The sequence below is a fragment of the Pongo abelii genome, chromosome 18 (genome assembly GCF_028885655.2).
Source record: "Pongo abelii isolate AG06213 chromosome 18, NHGRI_mPonAbe1-v2.0_pri, whole genome shotgun sequence".
NCBI classification, from domain to species: Eukaryota; Metazoa; Chordata; class Mammalia; order Primates; family Hominidae; genus Pongo; species Pongo abelii.
Window position 1 is genome coordinate 20182076 of NC_072003.2, and position 16710 is coordinate 20198785.

Sequence of the window (16710 nt, forward strand, 5' to 3'; positions counted from 1 at the left end):
CTTCCTTCCTGAGCTCCCAGGGTTCCTCAAGGTCAAACACGGAGAAACCCTATCGCTACTAAAAATACAAAATTAACTGGGTGTGGTGGCACACGGCTGTAATCCCAGCCACTCGGGAGGCTGAGGCAGGAGAATTGCTCGAACCTGGGAAGCAGAGGTTGCGGTGAGCTGATATTGTACCACTGTACTCCAATGGGCAACAAGGGATATTGTGCCATTGTACTCCAGCCTGGGCAACAAGGGAGAAACTCTGTCTCAAAAAAATAATAATAATAAAATAAAAATAAAAATAATAAAATTAAAATAATGTAGATCTTGAATGGGGGTTGGGTTATGCTGGTGTACGTACTTTCCAAAGTTAGTAAACTTACACTTAAGGTTGTATGTTTTGGCCGGGCGCGGCGGCTCACGCCTGTAATCCCAGCACTTTGGGAGGCTGAGGCAGGCGGATCACGAGGTCGAGAGATGGAGACTATCCTGGCGAACATGGTGAAACCCAGTCTATACTAAAAATACAAAAATTAGCCAGGCGTGGTGGTCTGCGCTTGTAATCCCAGCTACTCAGGAGGCTGAGGCAGGACAATTGCTTGAACCCCAGAAGCGGAGGTTGCCGTGAGCCGAGATCTTGCCGCTGCACTCCAGCCTGGGCGACAGAGTGAGACTCTGTCTAAAAAAAACAAAGTCGTCAAACCAGATGACACAAATCAAATGATATTTCACTTTGTTTTGGTCCATTTCGTTTTTCTGAGACAAGAGTGCAGCGGGGCCATCTCGGCTAACTGCAACTTCCAGCTCTTAGGCCCAAGGGATCCTCCCACCTCAGCCTCTCCGTTAACTGGAATAACAGGTATGCACCACCAGGCCCGACTAATCTTTTTTGGAATTTTTTGTAGAGATGGGGTTTCGCTATGATGCCCTGGCTAGTCTTCAACTCCTGGACTCAAGTGATCTGCCCACCTCGGCCCCCTAAAGTGCTGGGATTACAGGCCTGAGCTGTGTAATTTCATGCCGCGTGACACAGCCCGCTAACAAGGAAGAAACCCCGCGGGTCCAGCGTCTACTCACATAGGTGGGGTGATGGCTGATAAATCCCAGCAGGAGGAGCCAAAAGAGCAGCCACCACACCGACATGTCCTGGTCCTCTCAGGGAGCCCTGAGGCGGCCAGGACAGAGGCGGGGGTGGCTTAGGGCTGGGGGAGGGAAGGGGACGGGGACGGGGAGGCGGAGGGGAGGGGGAGGGGAGGAGAGGGAAGGGAAGGGAAAGGAGGAGAAGGGGGCTGTTGGGCACCTGGAGGTGGAAGAGGAGGAGGAGGAGGAGGAGAAAGGGGTCTGGGAAAGGATCCGGTTCAAATTAAGTTCTCAAGCGCTGGTGGAAGGTTTAGCTACAGGTCACGGAGAAGGTCAATCAGGGAAGCAACAGGACGTGCAGGGCAAGGGAGCCTGAGGCTTAGGAGCAGTTACATGGAGACCAAGGTTCTGCTTTCCACCAAACCTTCTTCGGTCTGGGCCCTCTCTTAGCAACCCTGGGATTTTATACTCCCTCTCCACCAATCCCTGACACTGGTGGTGGAGCGGTGACGCCTGGGACATAAGACATAAGTTCAATTTGGGACAGAAGATTGAGGGACATGGCACCATCCAAGTAGACATGTTAAGAATTAAAAAAATAAAAATTAAAAAGCTATCAGGAAAGTAGCTGGAAATGGGTCTACAGCCCCAAGAGGAGCCTGAACTGAAAATATACATATGAAATGGGAGTTTAAAAACTAGATTCCTGGACAGATGCAGTGGCTCACGCCTATAATCCCAGCACTTTGGGAGGCCAAGGCGGGCGGATCATCTGAGGTCAGGAGTTTGAGACCAGCCTGACCAACGTGGTGAAACCTCATTTCTACTAAAAATATAAAAAATCTGCTGGGTGTGGTGGCTGGCGCCTATAATCCCAGCTATTCAGAAGGCCAAGGCAAGAGAATCGCTTGAACCTGGGAGGCAGAGGTTGCAGTGAACCGAGATTGCGCAACTACACTCCAGCCTGGGCAACAGAGCGAGACTCCATATCAAAAAACAAACAAACAAACAAACAACAACAACAACAACAAAAAAAACCCAGATTCCTAATTTTACTCTCCCCCAACCAACCCCCCAAATCAGGTCAACTTGTACATGTATTCTTTCTAAATATCAGAATCAAAAATTAACTACGAAAAGTAAGAACTTTTTGCCCATGCTTTTTAAAATGTTTGAAAATACTGAACTTTTACAGTCTAGGTACTTACTGGAAAATAATCTGGTTCTCACCTTTTCCCTTGTTGCCCAGTGCAGGCTCGGTTACACACCAACAGGACAATCTTGTCGCTGCCTGCTCTTGAGGTGGGCGAATCCATTTTCCCTTGCTTTGCTGCAGTTTGTGTAGGAGAAGACAGTCTATGATAATCCAAGCCAAATTTCAAGTGGTTTAGGTTGTTGTTTAAATGAATTCCTGAAATAGAATAAAAACAACTCATTTTATCTCTTCAAAATTATTTTTATTCACTCATTATGAAGAAATTTACCCAACAGAGAAAATTTTTTTTAAAAATGTCATTATGTAAATTAAACTGCAATCAAAAAAAGAAACATCCTACTTAGATTACTCATCTAGCCGTTAGAGAATTTCTTTAGCATCCATTATTATTTCCTTTAAACTAGCCTTACCTATCTTAAAAACTGAAAATTAAAACTGCACTTCAGTGAATGTTAGATAGTTTTAGAAGGGCATGTGTGCTAAGATGATTCACCAAGAAAATTTAGTGAGGTCATGCAACCAGTAATCAAACAAATTTTTAAAAAATAAAGATGAGAATATGTGGAATGTTCTTCAATATTAAATAGCAGTTTCTTCTCCCTGATTAAAGAGCCAGACTTATAAGAAATAAAAGGTAAATTACACACTACACCTACTAGACTCAGAGCCATCAGGAGAATCTTCCAACTTGGAATACAGTCTACTAGACTGGATCAATCCACATTAAAGTTAACAAAAATATATATTTGACAGGCACAGTACTGATCCTCCCAAATGCTCCAAAGCAGAGCTCCCTGTCAATCAAAGTACCCAGCAACTCAGCACCCAGCACAACCCCAATAAATGCCTGACTACCTGTTCATTCCTTTAATCCTTTGGAAGTACAGCCTAGGGAAATGACACCCCAGCTGGAAAAGAGAAGAAACCCCTCCTACCACCACCATAAATAATAACACCACCAGAAAGAGAATAAAATACAAATGGCTTACACAAAAGTATTTATAGCAGAATGCTGGCAATAACCTCAATACTCAGCAATCTAAGACTCACTGAACCTATTAAGATACCTCAACATTATAACAATTTAAAATGACAAGTACATAGTTAATGCCAATATAAAGTCCAGATGGAGTTTAAAAGAACAACACATAAAAACTAGAAATAAGAAAAAAGCTGAATCTTTTTCAAGCCACTAGAGGGAAGAAAACTTTTTAAGCTTAAACACCATAAAGAAATCACAAAAGGAACAGGAGTAGATCTTACTTCCTAACCATTTTAAACTCTGGTATGAGAAAATAAAAATAATAGATATCTGAAGTTGAGACAATAAACTCGTTTCCCAGGTTCTTGGCAGAGGTAAGGGTGGGAAGACCTGTTCTCCTAGAATTGATGTGGACTCCTGACGAGATGAGGGGATGCCACATTGTCAACTGCACAGAAATCAAGCTCTGTGTTCAAACTGTGGACGCATTTACTGCCAGCTGTGTGAGCTGGGAGTGGTTACTTCATCTCCAAGTCTCAGCTTCCTCACTGGTAATGTGGGGAAAGCAGTAGCCTCATTATGTATTGAACAAAACATCTGTTAAGGCCTTAGGATAGAGGCTAATGCACACTCAATAAGGCAGTCTCTGGCTAGAATACAATAACCTTTGGATTCACCAAATTCACTTATAAATAGAAGCTTAGTGTTAACCCTAAGCAACTGGGGTGGGAACAGGATTTTGAGAAACTTTCAGTTGAACAAACATTACCTGGGCTCTTGCTGCATATTAAGAACTATACTGCACTGCTGGGTATAGCAAGATAAAGCAAAATGTGGCCCCAGCTCCAGAGGACTTCACAGTGTGGTGGGAAGGACAGAGAAGAAAACAAATCATTTCCACATAACACACTGGTGTGAGAGATTAACAGAAGAGCAGGAGTTCAACAGCCAGCCTGCAGGTAAAGGGAGTGAGGAAAGGCCCTCTGGACAAGATAATTTAGGTGTTTTTTACTGTAATGCAATAAAATTAGAAACAATCCAAACAAAAACACATACGGGGAAATGTAACAACTGGAAAAGAAAGACAAACAAGCACCTGGGTCAAAGAAGAAGAAGTGAAATAATAGACTATCTAGAAAATATTGTAAATATGAGTAGACCAGACAAAACTGAATTGTAAGCTGGCATTGGAGAAAGCTGGCCAACCCAATATACAAGATCACCAAAAGAATCAGAAACTGGAGGCGCCAGAGGCCTCTGGAAGTAGAGGGTGAAGTAAAAGAGGAATTAAAATAAGGACTTTCAACAAGAGCACCAAGACCATTCAACGAGGACAGTACAATCTCTTCATCAAATGGTGCTGGGACAAGTAAATATTTACTTGTCCCAGAATGGAGTTTGGTCCCTACCTCATACAATTTATAAAAATTAACTTAAAATGTATCAACAACCTAAATGTAAGAGCTAAAACTACAAAACTCAGAAGAAAACACAAGAGTAAATCTTTATGACCTTGGATGTGGTGACGGATTCTTAGATATGACAACAAAATTATCAGCAACAAAAGAAAAAACAGACTTCATCAAAATGAAGAACTTTTGTACATCAAAGAACACTATCCAGAAAGAGAAAAAACCCAGAGAATGGAATAAAATACTTGCAAGTCATATATCCCGTAACGGTCTAGTATTATACATCCTTACAAAGAATTCTTACAACTCAACAAAAAGATAATGCAATTTAAAATGGGAAAAAGACTTGAATAGACATTTCTCCAAAGAGAATATGTAAATGGCCAAACAAGCACATGACAAGATGTTCATCATCACTTACTATAAGAGAAATGCAAGTCAAAACCTCAATGAAGTAACACTTCACATTCACCAGGATGGCTAAAATCAAAAAGATGAAAAATCAATGTTGGCAAAGATGTGGAGAAATTAGAACTCTCATCTATTGCTGGTGGAAACGTAAAATGATCCAGCTCCTGTGGAAAACAATTTGGCAATTCCCCAAGAAGACAACCATAGAATTATGACATGATCCATCAATTCCATTCCTAGGTATACACCCAAAAGAACTGAAAACAGGTATTCAAACAAATACTAGTACACAAATGCTCATAGTAGGACTATTCACAATAGACAAAAGGTAGGAAAAAAACAAATGCCCATCAACAGATTAATGAACAAAATGTGGTACATGCATATGTATGTATGGAATCATGTTCAGCCATTAAAAAGGAATGACGTGGATCCATTCAAAGATGGACGAACAGGAACAGCTCTGGTCTGCAGCTCCCAGCATGATCGACGCAGAAGACGGGTGATTTCTGCATTTCCAACCGAGATACCTAGTTCATCTCATTGGGACGGTTGGACAGTGGGTGCCACCCACGGAGGGTGAGCTGAAGCAGAGTGGGGCGTCACCTCACCTGGGAAGCTCAAGGGGTCGGGGGATTTACCTTTCCTAGCCAAGGGAAGCTGTGACAGACTGTACCTGGAAAAACAGGACACTTCTGCCCAAAAGACACTTCTGCGCTTTTTCCAAGGTCTCAGCAACCAGCAGACAAGGAGATTCTCTCCTGTGCCTGGCTCGGTGGGTCCCATGCCCACAGAGCCTTGCTCACTGCTAGTGCAGCAGTCTGAGAACGAACTGTGAGGCGGCAGCCTGGCTGGGGGAGGGGCATCCACCATTGCTGAGGCTTGAGTAGGTAAACAGAGCGGCCAGGAAGCTCGAACTGGGCAGAGCCCCCCCGCAGCTCAGCAAGGCCTGCTGCCTCTATAGACTCCTCCTCTGAGGGCAGGGCATAGCTGAACAAAAGGCAGCAGACAGCTTCTGCAGACTTAAGGGTCCTTGTCTGACAGCTCTGAAGACAGCAGTGGTTCTCCCAGCATGGCATTTGAGCTCTGAGAATGGACAGACTGCCTCCTCAAGTGGGTCCCTGACTCCCATGTAGCCTAACTGGGAGACACCTCCCAGTAGGAACCAACAGACACCTCACACAGGCGGGTGCCCGTCTGGGACGAAGCTTCCAGAGGAAGGATCAGGCAGCAATATTTGCTGTTCTGCAGCCTCCACTGGTAATACCCAGGCAAACATGGTCTGGAGTGGACCTCCAGCAAACTCCAACAGACCTGCAGTTGAGGGACCTGATCAGTAGGAGGAAAACTAACAAACAGAAAGGAATAGCACCAACATCAACAAAAAGGACATCTACACCAAAACCCCATCTGTAGGTCACCAACATCAAAGATCAAAGGTAGATAAAACCACAAAGATGGGGAGAAACCAGAGCAGCAAGGCTGAAAATTCTAAAAACCAGAGCGCCTCTTCTCCTCCAAAGGATTGCAGCTCCTCGCCAGCAATGGAACAAAGCTAGATGGAGAATGACTTTGATGAGTTGACAGAAGTAGGCTTCAGAAGGTTGGTTCTCTGAGCTAAAGGAGCATGTTCAAACCCAACGCAAGGAAGCTAAAAACTTGAAAAAAAGGTTAGATGAATGGCTAACTAGAATAAACAATGAAGAGAAGAGCTTAAATGACCTGATGGAGCTGAAAACCATGGCATGAGAACTTTGTGATGCATGCACAAGCTTCAATAGCCAATTCGATCAAGTGAAAGGGTATCAGTGACTGAAGATCAAATTAATGAAATAAAGTGAGAACACAAGGTTAGAGAAAAAGAGTAAAAAGAAATGAACAAAGCTTCCAAGAAATATGGGGCTACGTGAAGAGACCAAATCTATGTTTGATTGCTCTACCTGAAAGTGATGGGAAGAATGGAACCAAGCTGGAAAACACTCTTCAGGACATTATCCAGGAGAACTTCCCCAACCTAGCAAGGCAAGCCAACATTCAAATTCAGGAAATATAGAGAACACCACAAAGATACTCCTCGAGAAGAACAACCCCAAGACACATAACTGTCAGATTCACCAAGGCTGAAATGAAGGAAAAAATATTAAGGGCAGCCAGAGTGAAAGGTCAGGTTACCCACAAAGGGAAGCCCATCAGACTAACAGCAGATCTCTCGGCAGAAACCCTACAAGCCAGAAGACAGTGGGGCCAATATTCAACATTCTTAAAGGAAAGAATTTTCAACCCAAAATTTATATCCAGCCAACCTAAGCTTCATAAGTGAAGGAGAAATAAAATCCTTTACAGACAAGCAAATGCTGAGAGATTTTGTCACCACCAGGCCTGCCTTACAAGAGCTCCTGAAGGAAGCACTAAACATGGAAAGGAACAACCGGTACCAGCCACTGCAAAAACATGCCAAATTGTAAAGACCATCAATGCTAGGAAGAAACTGCATCAATTAACGGGCAGAATAACCAACTAACATCGTAATAACAGGATCAAATTCACACATAACAATATTAACCTTAAATGTAAATGGGCTAAATGCCCCAATTAAAAGACAGACTGGCAAACTGGATAGAGTCAAGACCCATCAGTGTGCGGTATTCAGGAGACCCATCTCATGTGCAGAGACACACGTAGGCTCAAAATAAAGGATGGAGGAAGATCTACCAAGCAAATGAAAAGCAAAAAAAAGCAGGGGTTGCAATCCTAGTCTCTCATAAAACAGACTTTAAACCAACAAAGATCAAAAGAGAAAAAGAAGGCCATTACATAATGGTACAGGGATCAATTCAACAAGAAGAGCTAACTATCCTAAATATATATGCAACCAATACAGGAGCACCCAGACTCATAAACCAAGTCCTTAGAGACCTACAAAGAGACTTAGACTCCCACACAATAATGGGAGACTTTAACATCCCACTGTCAATATTAAACAGATTGACAAGACAGAAGGTTAACAAGGATATCCAGGACTTGAACTCAGCTCTGCACCAAGCAGACCTAATAGACATCTACAGAATTCTCCACCCCAAATCAACAGAATATACATTCTTCTCAGCACCACATCGCACTTATTCTAAAATTGACCACATAAATGGAAGTAAAGCACTCCTCAGCAACTGTAAAAGAACAGAAACCACAACAAACTGTCTCTCAGACCACAGTGCAACTAAATTAGAACTCCGGATTAAGAAACTCACTCAAAACTGTACAACTACATGGAAACTGAAGAACCTGCTCCTGAATGACTACTGGGTAAATAACAAAATGAAGGCAGAAATAAAGACGTTCTTTGAAAACAATGAGAACAAAGACAACGTACCAGAATCTCTGGGACACATTTAAAGCAGTGTGTAGAGGGAAATTTATAGCACTAAATGCCCACAAGAGAAAGCAGGAAAGATTTAAAATCAACACCCTAACATCACAATTAAAAGAACTAGAGAAGCAAGAGCAAACACATTCAAAAGCTAGCAGAAGGCAAGAAATAACCAAGATCAAAGCAGAACTGAAAGAGATAGAGACACAAAAAACCCTTCAAAAAAATAAATGAATCTAGGAGCTGGTTTTTTGAAAAAACCAACAAAATTGATAGACCGCTAGCAAGACTAACAAAGAAAAAAAGAGAGAAGAATCAAATAGACACAATAAAAATGATAAAGGGGATATCACCACTGATCCCACAGAAATACAAACTACCATCAGAGAATACTATAAATACCTCTACACAAATAAACTAGAAAATCTAGAAGAAATGGATAAATTCCTGGACACATACACCCTCCCAAGACTAAACCAGGCAGAAGTTGAATCTCTGAATAGACCAATAACAGGCTCTGAAATTGAGGCAATAATTAATAGCCTACCAACCAAAAAGAGTCCAGGACCAGACTGATTCACAGCCACATTCTAGGAGCTGGTACCATTCCTTCTGAAACTATTCCAATCAACAGAAAAAGAGGGAATCCTCCCTAACTCATTTTATGAGGTCAGCATCATCCTGATACCAAAGCCTGGCAGAGACACAACAAATAAAAGAATTTTAGACCAATATCTCTGATGAACATCGATGCAAAAATCCTCAATAAAATACTGGCAAACTGAATCCAGCAGCACATCAAAAAGCTTATCCACTATGATCAAGTTGGCTTCATCTCTGGGATGCAAGGCTGCTTCAACATATGCAAGTCAATAAACGTAATCCATCACATAAACAGAACCAATGACAAAAACCATACGATTATCTCAATAAATGCAGAAAAGGCCTTCAACAAAATTCAACAGCTCTTCATGCTAACAACTCTCAATAAACTAGATATTGATGGAATGTATATCAAAATAATAAGAGCTATTTATGACAAACCCACAGCCAATATCATACTGAATGGGCAAAAACTGGAAGCATTCCCTTTGAAAACTGGCACAAGACAAGGATGCCCTCTCTCACCACTCCTATTAAATATAGTGTTGGAAGTTCTGGCCAGGGCAATCAGGCAAGAGAAAGAAATAAAGGGTATTCAATTAGGAAAAGACGAAGTCAAATTGTCCCTGTTTGCAGATGACATGATTGTATATCTAGAAAACCCCATCGTCTCAGCCCAAAATCTCCTTAAACTGATAAGCAACTTCAGCAAAGTCTCAGGATACAAAATCAATATGCAAAAATCACAAGCATTCCTATACACCAATAACAGACAGAGAGCCAAATCATGAGTGAACTCCCATTCACAATTGCTTCAAAGAGAATAAAATACCTAGGAATCCAACTTACAAGGGATGCGAAGGACCTCTTCAAGGAGAACTACAAACCACTGCTCAATGAAATAAAAGAGAACACAAACAAATGGAAGAACATTCCATGCTCATGGATAGGAAGAATCAATATCGTGAAAATGGCCATACTGCCCAGGGTAATTTACAGATTCAATGTCATCCCCATCAACCTACCAATGACTTTCTTCACAGAATTGGAAAAAACCACTTTAAAGTTCATATGGAACCAAAAAAGAGCCTGCATTGCCAAGACAGTCCTAAGCAAAAAGAACAAAGCTGGAGGCATCACGCTACCTAACTTCAAACTATACTACAAGGCTACAGTAACCAAAACAGCATGGTACTGGTACCAACACAGAGATACAGACCAATGGAACAGAACAGAGGCCTCAGAAGTAACCACACATCTACAACCATCTGATCTTTGACAAATCTAACAAAAACAAGCAATGGGGAAAGGATTCCCTATTTAATAAATGGTGCTGGGAAAACTGGCTAGCCATATGTAGAAAGCTGAAACTGGATCTCTTCCTTACACCTTATACAAAAATTAATCCAAGGTGGATTAAAGACTTAAATCTTAGACCTAGAACCATAAAAACCCTAGAAGAAAACCTAGGCAATATCTTTAGGGACATAGGCATGAGCAAGGACTTCATGATTAAAACACCAAAAGCAAAGGAAACAAAAGCCAAAATTGACAAATGGGATCTAATTAAACTAAAGAGCTTCTGCACGGCAAAAGAAACTACCATCAGAGTAAACAGGCAACCTACAGAATGGGAGAAAATTTTTGCAATCTACCCATCTGACAAAGGGCTAATATCCAGAATCAACAAAGAACTCAAACAAATTTACAAGAAAAAAACAACCCCATCAAAAAGTGGGCAAAGGATATGAACAGACACTTCTCAAAAGAAGACATTTATGCATCCAACAGACACAGGAAAAAGTGCTCATCATCACTGGTCATCAGAGAAATGCAAATCAAAACCACAATGAGATACCATCGCACGCCAATTAGAATGGCAATCATTAAAAAGTCAGGAAACAACAGATGCTGGAGAGGATGTGGAGAAATAAGAATGCTTTTACACTGTTGGTGGGAGTGTAAATTAGTTCAACCATTGTGGAAGACAGTGTCACAATTCCTCAAGGATCTAGAATTAGAATTACCCTTTGACCCAGCAATCCCATTACTGGGTATATACCCAAAGGATTATATATCATGCTACTAAAAAGACACATGCACATGCACATAAAAAATTAACTCAAAATGGTTCAAAAAACTATAATATAAGAGCTAAAACTATAAAACTCTTAAAAGAAATTATGCGGTAAATCTTTATGACTTTGGATTTGATAAAGTGTCAGATATGACAAAAAAAGCACAAGCAAAAAAAAAAAAATAGATAAACTGGACTTCAACAAAACTAAGAACTTTTATGTTTCAAAGGACATTATCAGGTAGTTAAAAGACCACCCACAGAATGGGAGAAAATATTTGCAAATCATATATCTGATAAGGGTCTAGTATTCAGCATATGTGAAAATTCCTAAAACTCAACAACAAATAGCAAACAATGCAATTTTAAGATGGGTAAAATATTTGAACAGACATTTTTCCAAATATAATATACAAATGGCCAACAAGCACAAGAAAAGATGCTCAACATGATGTCAGTCACAAACACAAATCAAAACCATAATGAGATACCACTTCATACCCACTACAATGGCTAAAATTAAAGAGTCAGATAATAATCAAGTGTCGGCAAGGACGTAGAGAAACTGGAACCCTCAAACACTGCTGATAAAAATGTAACGTGGTGTGGCCACTTTGGAAAACAGTCTGTAAGTTCCCCCAGATGATTAAACATAGAGTTACCACGCAACCCAGCAGTTCTATTCCCAGGTATGAAGAGAAACGAAAACATAAGTCCACACAAAAACTTGTGTGGAATGTTCACAGGAGCATTATTCATATTAGCCAGAAGGTGGAAACAACCCAAATGTTCATTAACAATGAATAAACAAAATGTGATCTATTCAAACAATAAAATATTATTTGGCCACAAAAAGGAATTAAGTATGATATATGCTACAACATGAATGAATCTTGAAAACATCACACTAAGTAAAGCCAGTCACAAAATACCACGTATTGTATGATTCCATTTATATGGAAGTCTAGACTAGGGAAATCTGTAGAAACAGAAAGAAGAATAGTGGGCTGGGTGTGGTGGCTCATGCCTGTAAGATTACCAGCACTTTGGGAGGCTGAGGCAGGTGGATCACTTGAGGTCAGGAGTTCGAGACCAGCCTGGCCAACATGGTGAAACCCCATCTCTACTAAAAATATAAAAATTAGACAGGTGTGGTGGCATGCGCCTGTGATCCCAGCTACTCGGGAGGCTAAGGCTGCAGTGAGCCAAGATCATGCACTGCACTCCAGCCTGAGCGACACAGCAAGACTCTGTCTCAAAAAGAAAAAGAGAGAGAGAGAAAGTAGAATAGTGACTGCTTAGAGCTTGGCAGGATGGGGAGACTGGAAGGTACCTTGGGGAGACAAAGCAGGAGCTAACGAGAATAGAAGCTGGAGAAGTGAATCCTCAGCACAGCAAATGGTAGGGAACATGGAAAAGCACATGGCATGTCTGAGAAACAGAGTAACCTGAAAGAGAAGACCTGAGGAAGGAGAGGAAATGGGAGTAGAGAGACTGGAAAGAAAGGCAAGGACCAAATCATGGCAGGGGAGGAGGGCGTTATGCTCCTTCCAAGGTGTTTAGATTTGATCTTAGAAAAGGGGAATCACTGGTAAATCAATAGCATGTAACATGATCAGAACTGTGTATTAGAGTAAGTCTGTGGAGAAATAACTAGAAAGGAGAAAGCTCAGTGGTAAAGATAAAAACTTACTGGAAAAGCTCAGTTGGGACTGGCCTGAACTATGTCAGTGGCAGTAGAATAAAGGCGAAAAATGCAGTGTGTGTCAACAGCTCTATGAGAATTTTGAAGGAGAAGTTATCAAGCTTGGATCCAGTTTGAGTGAAGAAGAGGATAGTAGTGCCATTATTTCTAGAAAAAATGCAGGAGCAACCAATCTAAGAAAGAAATGCTAAGGGTAAGACACCTGTAGGATTTCTAAGTCGAAATTCCAGTAGGGAGGTGGAAGTCAAGGAATGGAACTGGAATCAAAAGAAAAGTTGAGGCTGGGGGGGAATTCAGTTCAAAAAATCAAGGCATGGAAAATCCTGATAAGAGCGGCGGTTCTCACTTTAGCTTGCATCATGATCACCTACCTAAAGGGCTTCTTTACCAGAGTTTCTCCTTTACTAGGTGTGGAGTAGGGACCAAGAATTTGCATTTCTAACCAGTTCCCAGGTAATACTGATGCATTAACAACCACTAGGGTAGAGCAAAAGAAGAGGAGCCCTAGGAGGAACCCTGAAGAATGCTGTGGCCAGGAGCAAAGTCTGAGTTGCTTGGTAACTCTTAAAATCAGAATAACCCCGTAACTCCAGGCACAGTGAGGAGACAAGCTAAGTTCCAAATCACAGCCCAAACCACAGTAAGAGGAACACTACTGTCCAGGGCTTTACTTCATTTTGCTGCCTATCAATGAAGAGTTACATGCAAATTTCTTAAAAGCAGGTACCAAGAAAACATTCTATAGCAAAAATGTCAGAATCTTAAGAGGTGATAGCAAAATTAAAAAGAAAAAAAAAAACAACCTATGGCATAGTATATCCTCCTGAATGTCATGATAAGATGCCAAAAAGGCTACTTAAAGGAGGTCACAGTCAGTCCTGAATCTCAATAAGAGGTTTTCCCAACTAAACTATGGATATATCTTTGCCTAAAACAGTAAGAGCTGCCTTCTTCTAGGAAAATATTACTGTAAGATTTTTACCATTATACCATCATAAAAAAATTATGTGTATTTTACCACAATTTAAAAAAAATGTATATCATTATATAATAGACAACTAAAAGGGTAGACTATAGTTAAACCTGCAAACCCAGGTGGCATTATGGAAACAGGAGCTCATTTACCTCTTTGACTGAGAATTCCTTCAAGCCTAAATATTTTGGGAGTCTCAAAGGCAAAAATACAGTCACTTTCATGGACTGTTTCCAGGTCGTCTGTATCACAAAAGGAACAATGGAACCCATCATAGTACATTTCTGTTAACACAATCTAAAAATAGGAAAAATGTAAACAGTTGGGTAACTGGAAATTCGATACTAATTGATCTCCCAATTCTATGAACTTCTCCAGACCATCAGGACTGGCAGTGGTCTGAGAGAGCTCTGAAACATCTCGCAGAGCCCACTTTATTTGCCTTTAATGAGAGAATCCTGGAAGCACAGTATCCTCTGTAATTATATAACAATATACAGTCACCCCTCCATATCTGTGGGTGCTACATCTGTGGATTCAACCAACTGCAGATCAAAAATATTCAGAAGAAAAAAAAAGGATGATTGAATGTATACTGAACAGTCTTTTTTTCTTGTCATTATTCCCTAAACAATATAGCATAACAACTATTTACATAACATTTACACTGTATTAAGTATTGTAAGTTATCTGGAGATGATTTAAAGTATATTGGAGGTACAACTATTATGTATCCATAAAATAAAAAGTAAAAATAAATAAAGTATACAGGATGATATGCTTAGGTTCTATGCAAATACTGTGCCATGTTATAAAAGGGATTAAAGCACTGTGGATTTTGGTATCCTAGTGCAAGGGTTCCTACAACCAATCCCATGGACACTGAGGGAAACCTGTACCCTGATGCAGAACTCCATGACTCTTAACTCCAGAGTTTCTCTAAGTTTTAATGTAGAAGAGAACCAGGAGATCACAATGTCTAACCTCCATTTCACTGAAAGAAGAGACGCCAAGAGACTTGCCTAAAGTTCTACAACGATTCAGCCTCATGTCGAGGACAGAGTCCACATCTGACTCTGAGGCTTTCTCCCATATCATTTAATTTTCTATTTTTCAAGCCTAAACCATGGGTATTTGTATTGAAAAAAAAAATCAACTCAAATGTCCAAAAATACTAACTAATTAAACGTAGTATAGCCTTACTGGAATTATAAAGCTACTAAAAAGAATAAACTATATATATTTGCACTAACATGCAAAAATCTAAATACAAAGCAAGGTAAAAATAATATGTGTAAATGACTCTACTTATATAAAATAATGTATATATGCATGGAAAAAATCTAAATGAATACTATATAACATAGTATTAAAGTTAGTAACCCTTAGCATTAAGATACCTAGTATGAGATACTTCCTCTTTCTGTTATATTTCAAGAAATGGTTATTTTACAATAAAACAGAAAAACAGGACAGGCATGGCGGCTCAAGCCTGTAATCCCAGCACTTTGGGAGGCCAAGACAGAAGGACTGCTGAGGCCAGGAGTTCAAGACCAGCCTGGGCAACATGCCAAAACCTCATCTCTATGAAAAATACAAAAATCAGCTGGGTGTGGTGGCATGCGCCTACAATCCCCACTACTTGGGAAGCTGAGGTGGGAGGACTGCTTGAGCCCACAAGGTTGAGGCTGCAGTGAGCCATGATTGCACCAATGCACTCCAGCCTGGGCAACAGAGTGAGACCCTGTCTCAAACAATCCATACATACATACATACAAACAAACAAACAAAACAGAAAAACAAAAGATGGAGAGGAGAACACGGGAGACATTTAAAGACTTCATTATATGCTCAGCCGTGCTGTCTAGTGAAAAAGCACTGGATTGGGCATGCAGGTTCCAGTTCGGCCTGTCACCAACCAGCCCTGCAAACCTGAACAAGTCCCACGGCTTTTCTGAGCCTCTTTCAAATAAGGGAGTTGGACTGGACCCCTGAGGTCCCCTCTACCAGCACTAACATTCTGTGAATCTACCAGGTAAAAGGGGTTGGTGGTATATTCTACAAATAGTCCAGCAAAAACGTTCCTGGCACATTTTCCTTCTAATGAATTTAATGACCATGTTGTTTTTCTGCCGGTGAACATGCAAGTAAAATTCACTCTCTTCAGCAAACTGAGGTCAACAGCAAACTTGTAATTATTTCACCAATTTAAACCACATGCAAAAGGAGCCAGACAGTGCTGGAAGCTCTAAAGATGCAACCAGATTTGCCCTGGACAGCACCGAAGCCTCGCTCCCTCCCTTTCTGCCTTTCCCTCATCCTGAAGGGAAGAAAGAGCCAACGGGCTTTTCAGAGTAGGAAAGAATATGAACATTTTATCAACATGCCAGTACTTGGCCTGCAAAAATATGAGATATTTGCCATATTAGGGCAACACTGCTGGCTGTGTTTGTTTTACTGTGGTAACTTCCCAAATGAGGCCACATGAGGCCGAAGTACAAAACACCTTTATTAGTCCAGGGATTACACAGTAGCTTCCAGAAGCTACTACCTAGGGAGAGCAATTTAGCTACTGAGTCATCTTTCCTTAATAAATCTTAAATAAGGAATGTTTTTCCAGATAAAATAATAATAGTAAATTGAGTAAAAGCTATCTGCAAAAACATGTCAAGTCCAAACAGGTCAAAAGTATTTTTGGTAAATTTCAACATAACTGCTTATCAAACATTTACCCCAAAAGGGATGCGGCATGGGCACAACTTCCCTTTCTCTTCTCTAAACAAGGTAAGAGACTCTGGTCCAGCTGTAATGAGAAAACAAAACGTATTGAACATCTATTACATACAGAACACGGTACTAGCAAGATATCCACTCTTATCACCACAATGGGAAGGGG

General features: G+C 40.8%; 1 protein-coding gene across 4 annotated transcripts in view; it reads right to left on the minus strand.

The window, feature by feature from the left end:
- The window catches only part of LOC100431410 (ubiquitin carboxyl-terminal hydrolase 31-like), a 47724-nt gene that overhangs the window by 8194 nt on the left and 22820 nt on the right, over positions 1–16710 (minus strand). Inside the window, exons 6-7 of one of the 4 annotated variants that reach the window (XM_063717636.1) lie at positions 13967–14111; positions 2299–2479 (exon numbers count right to left, since the gene is read on the minus strand). In XM_063717636.1, the coding sequence (XP_063573706.1) occupies positions 2299–2479; positions 13967–14111 (326 nt within the window). Of the gene's footprint in view, positions 1–2298; positions 2480–13966; positions 14112–16546; positions 16618–16710 lie in introns of those variants that run through there. The other 3 variants (XM_054534759.2, XM_063717637.1, XM_063717638.1) reach the window with 3 other exon arrangements.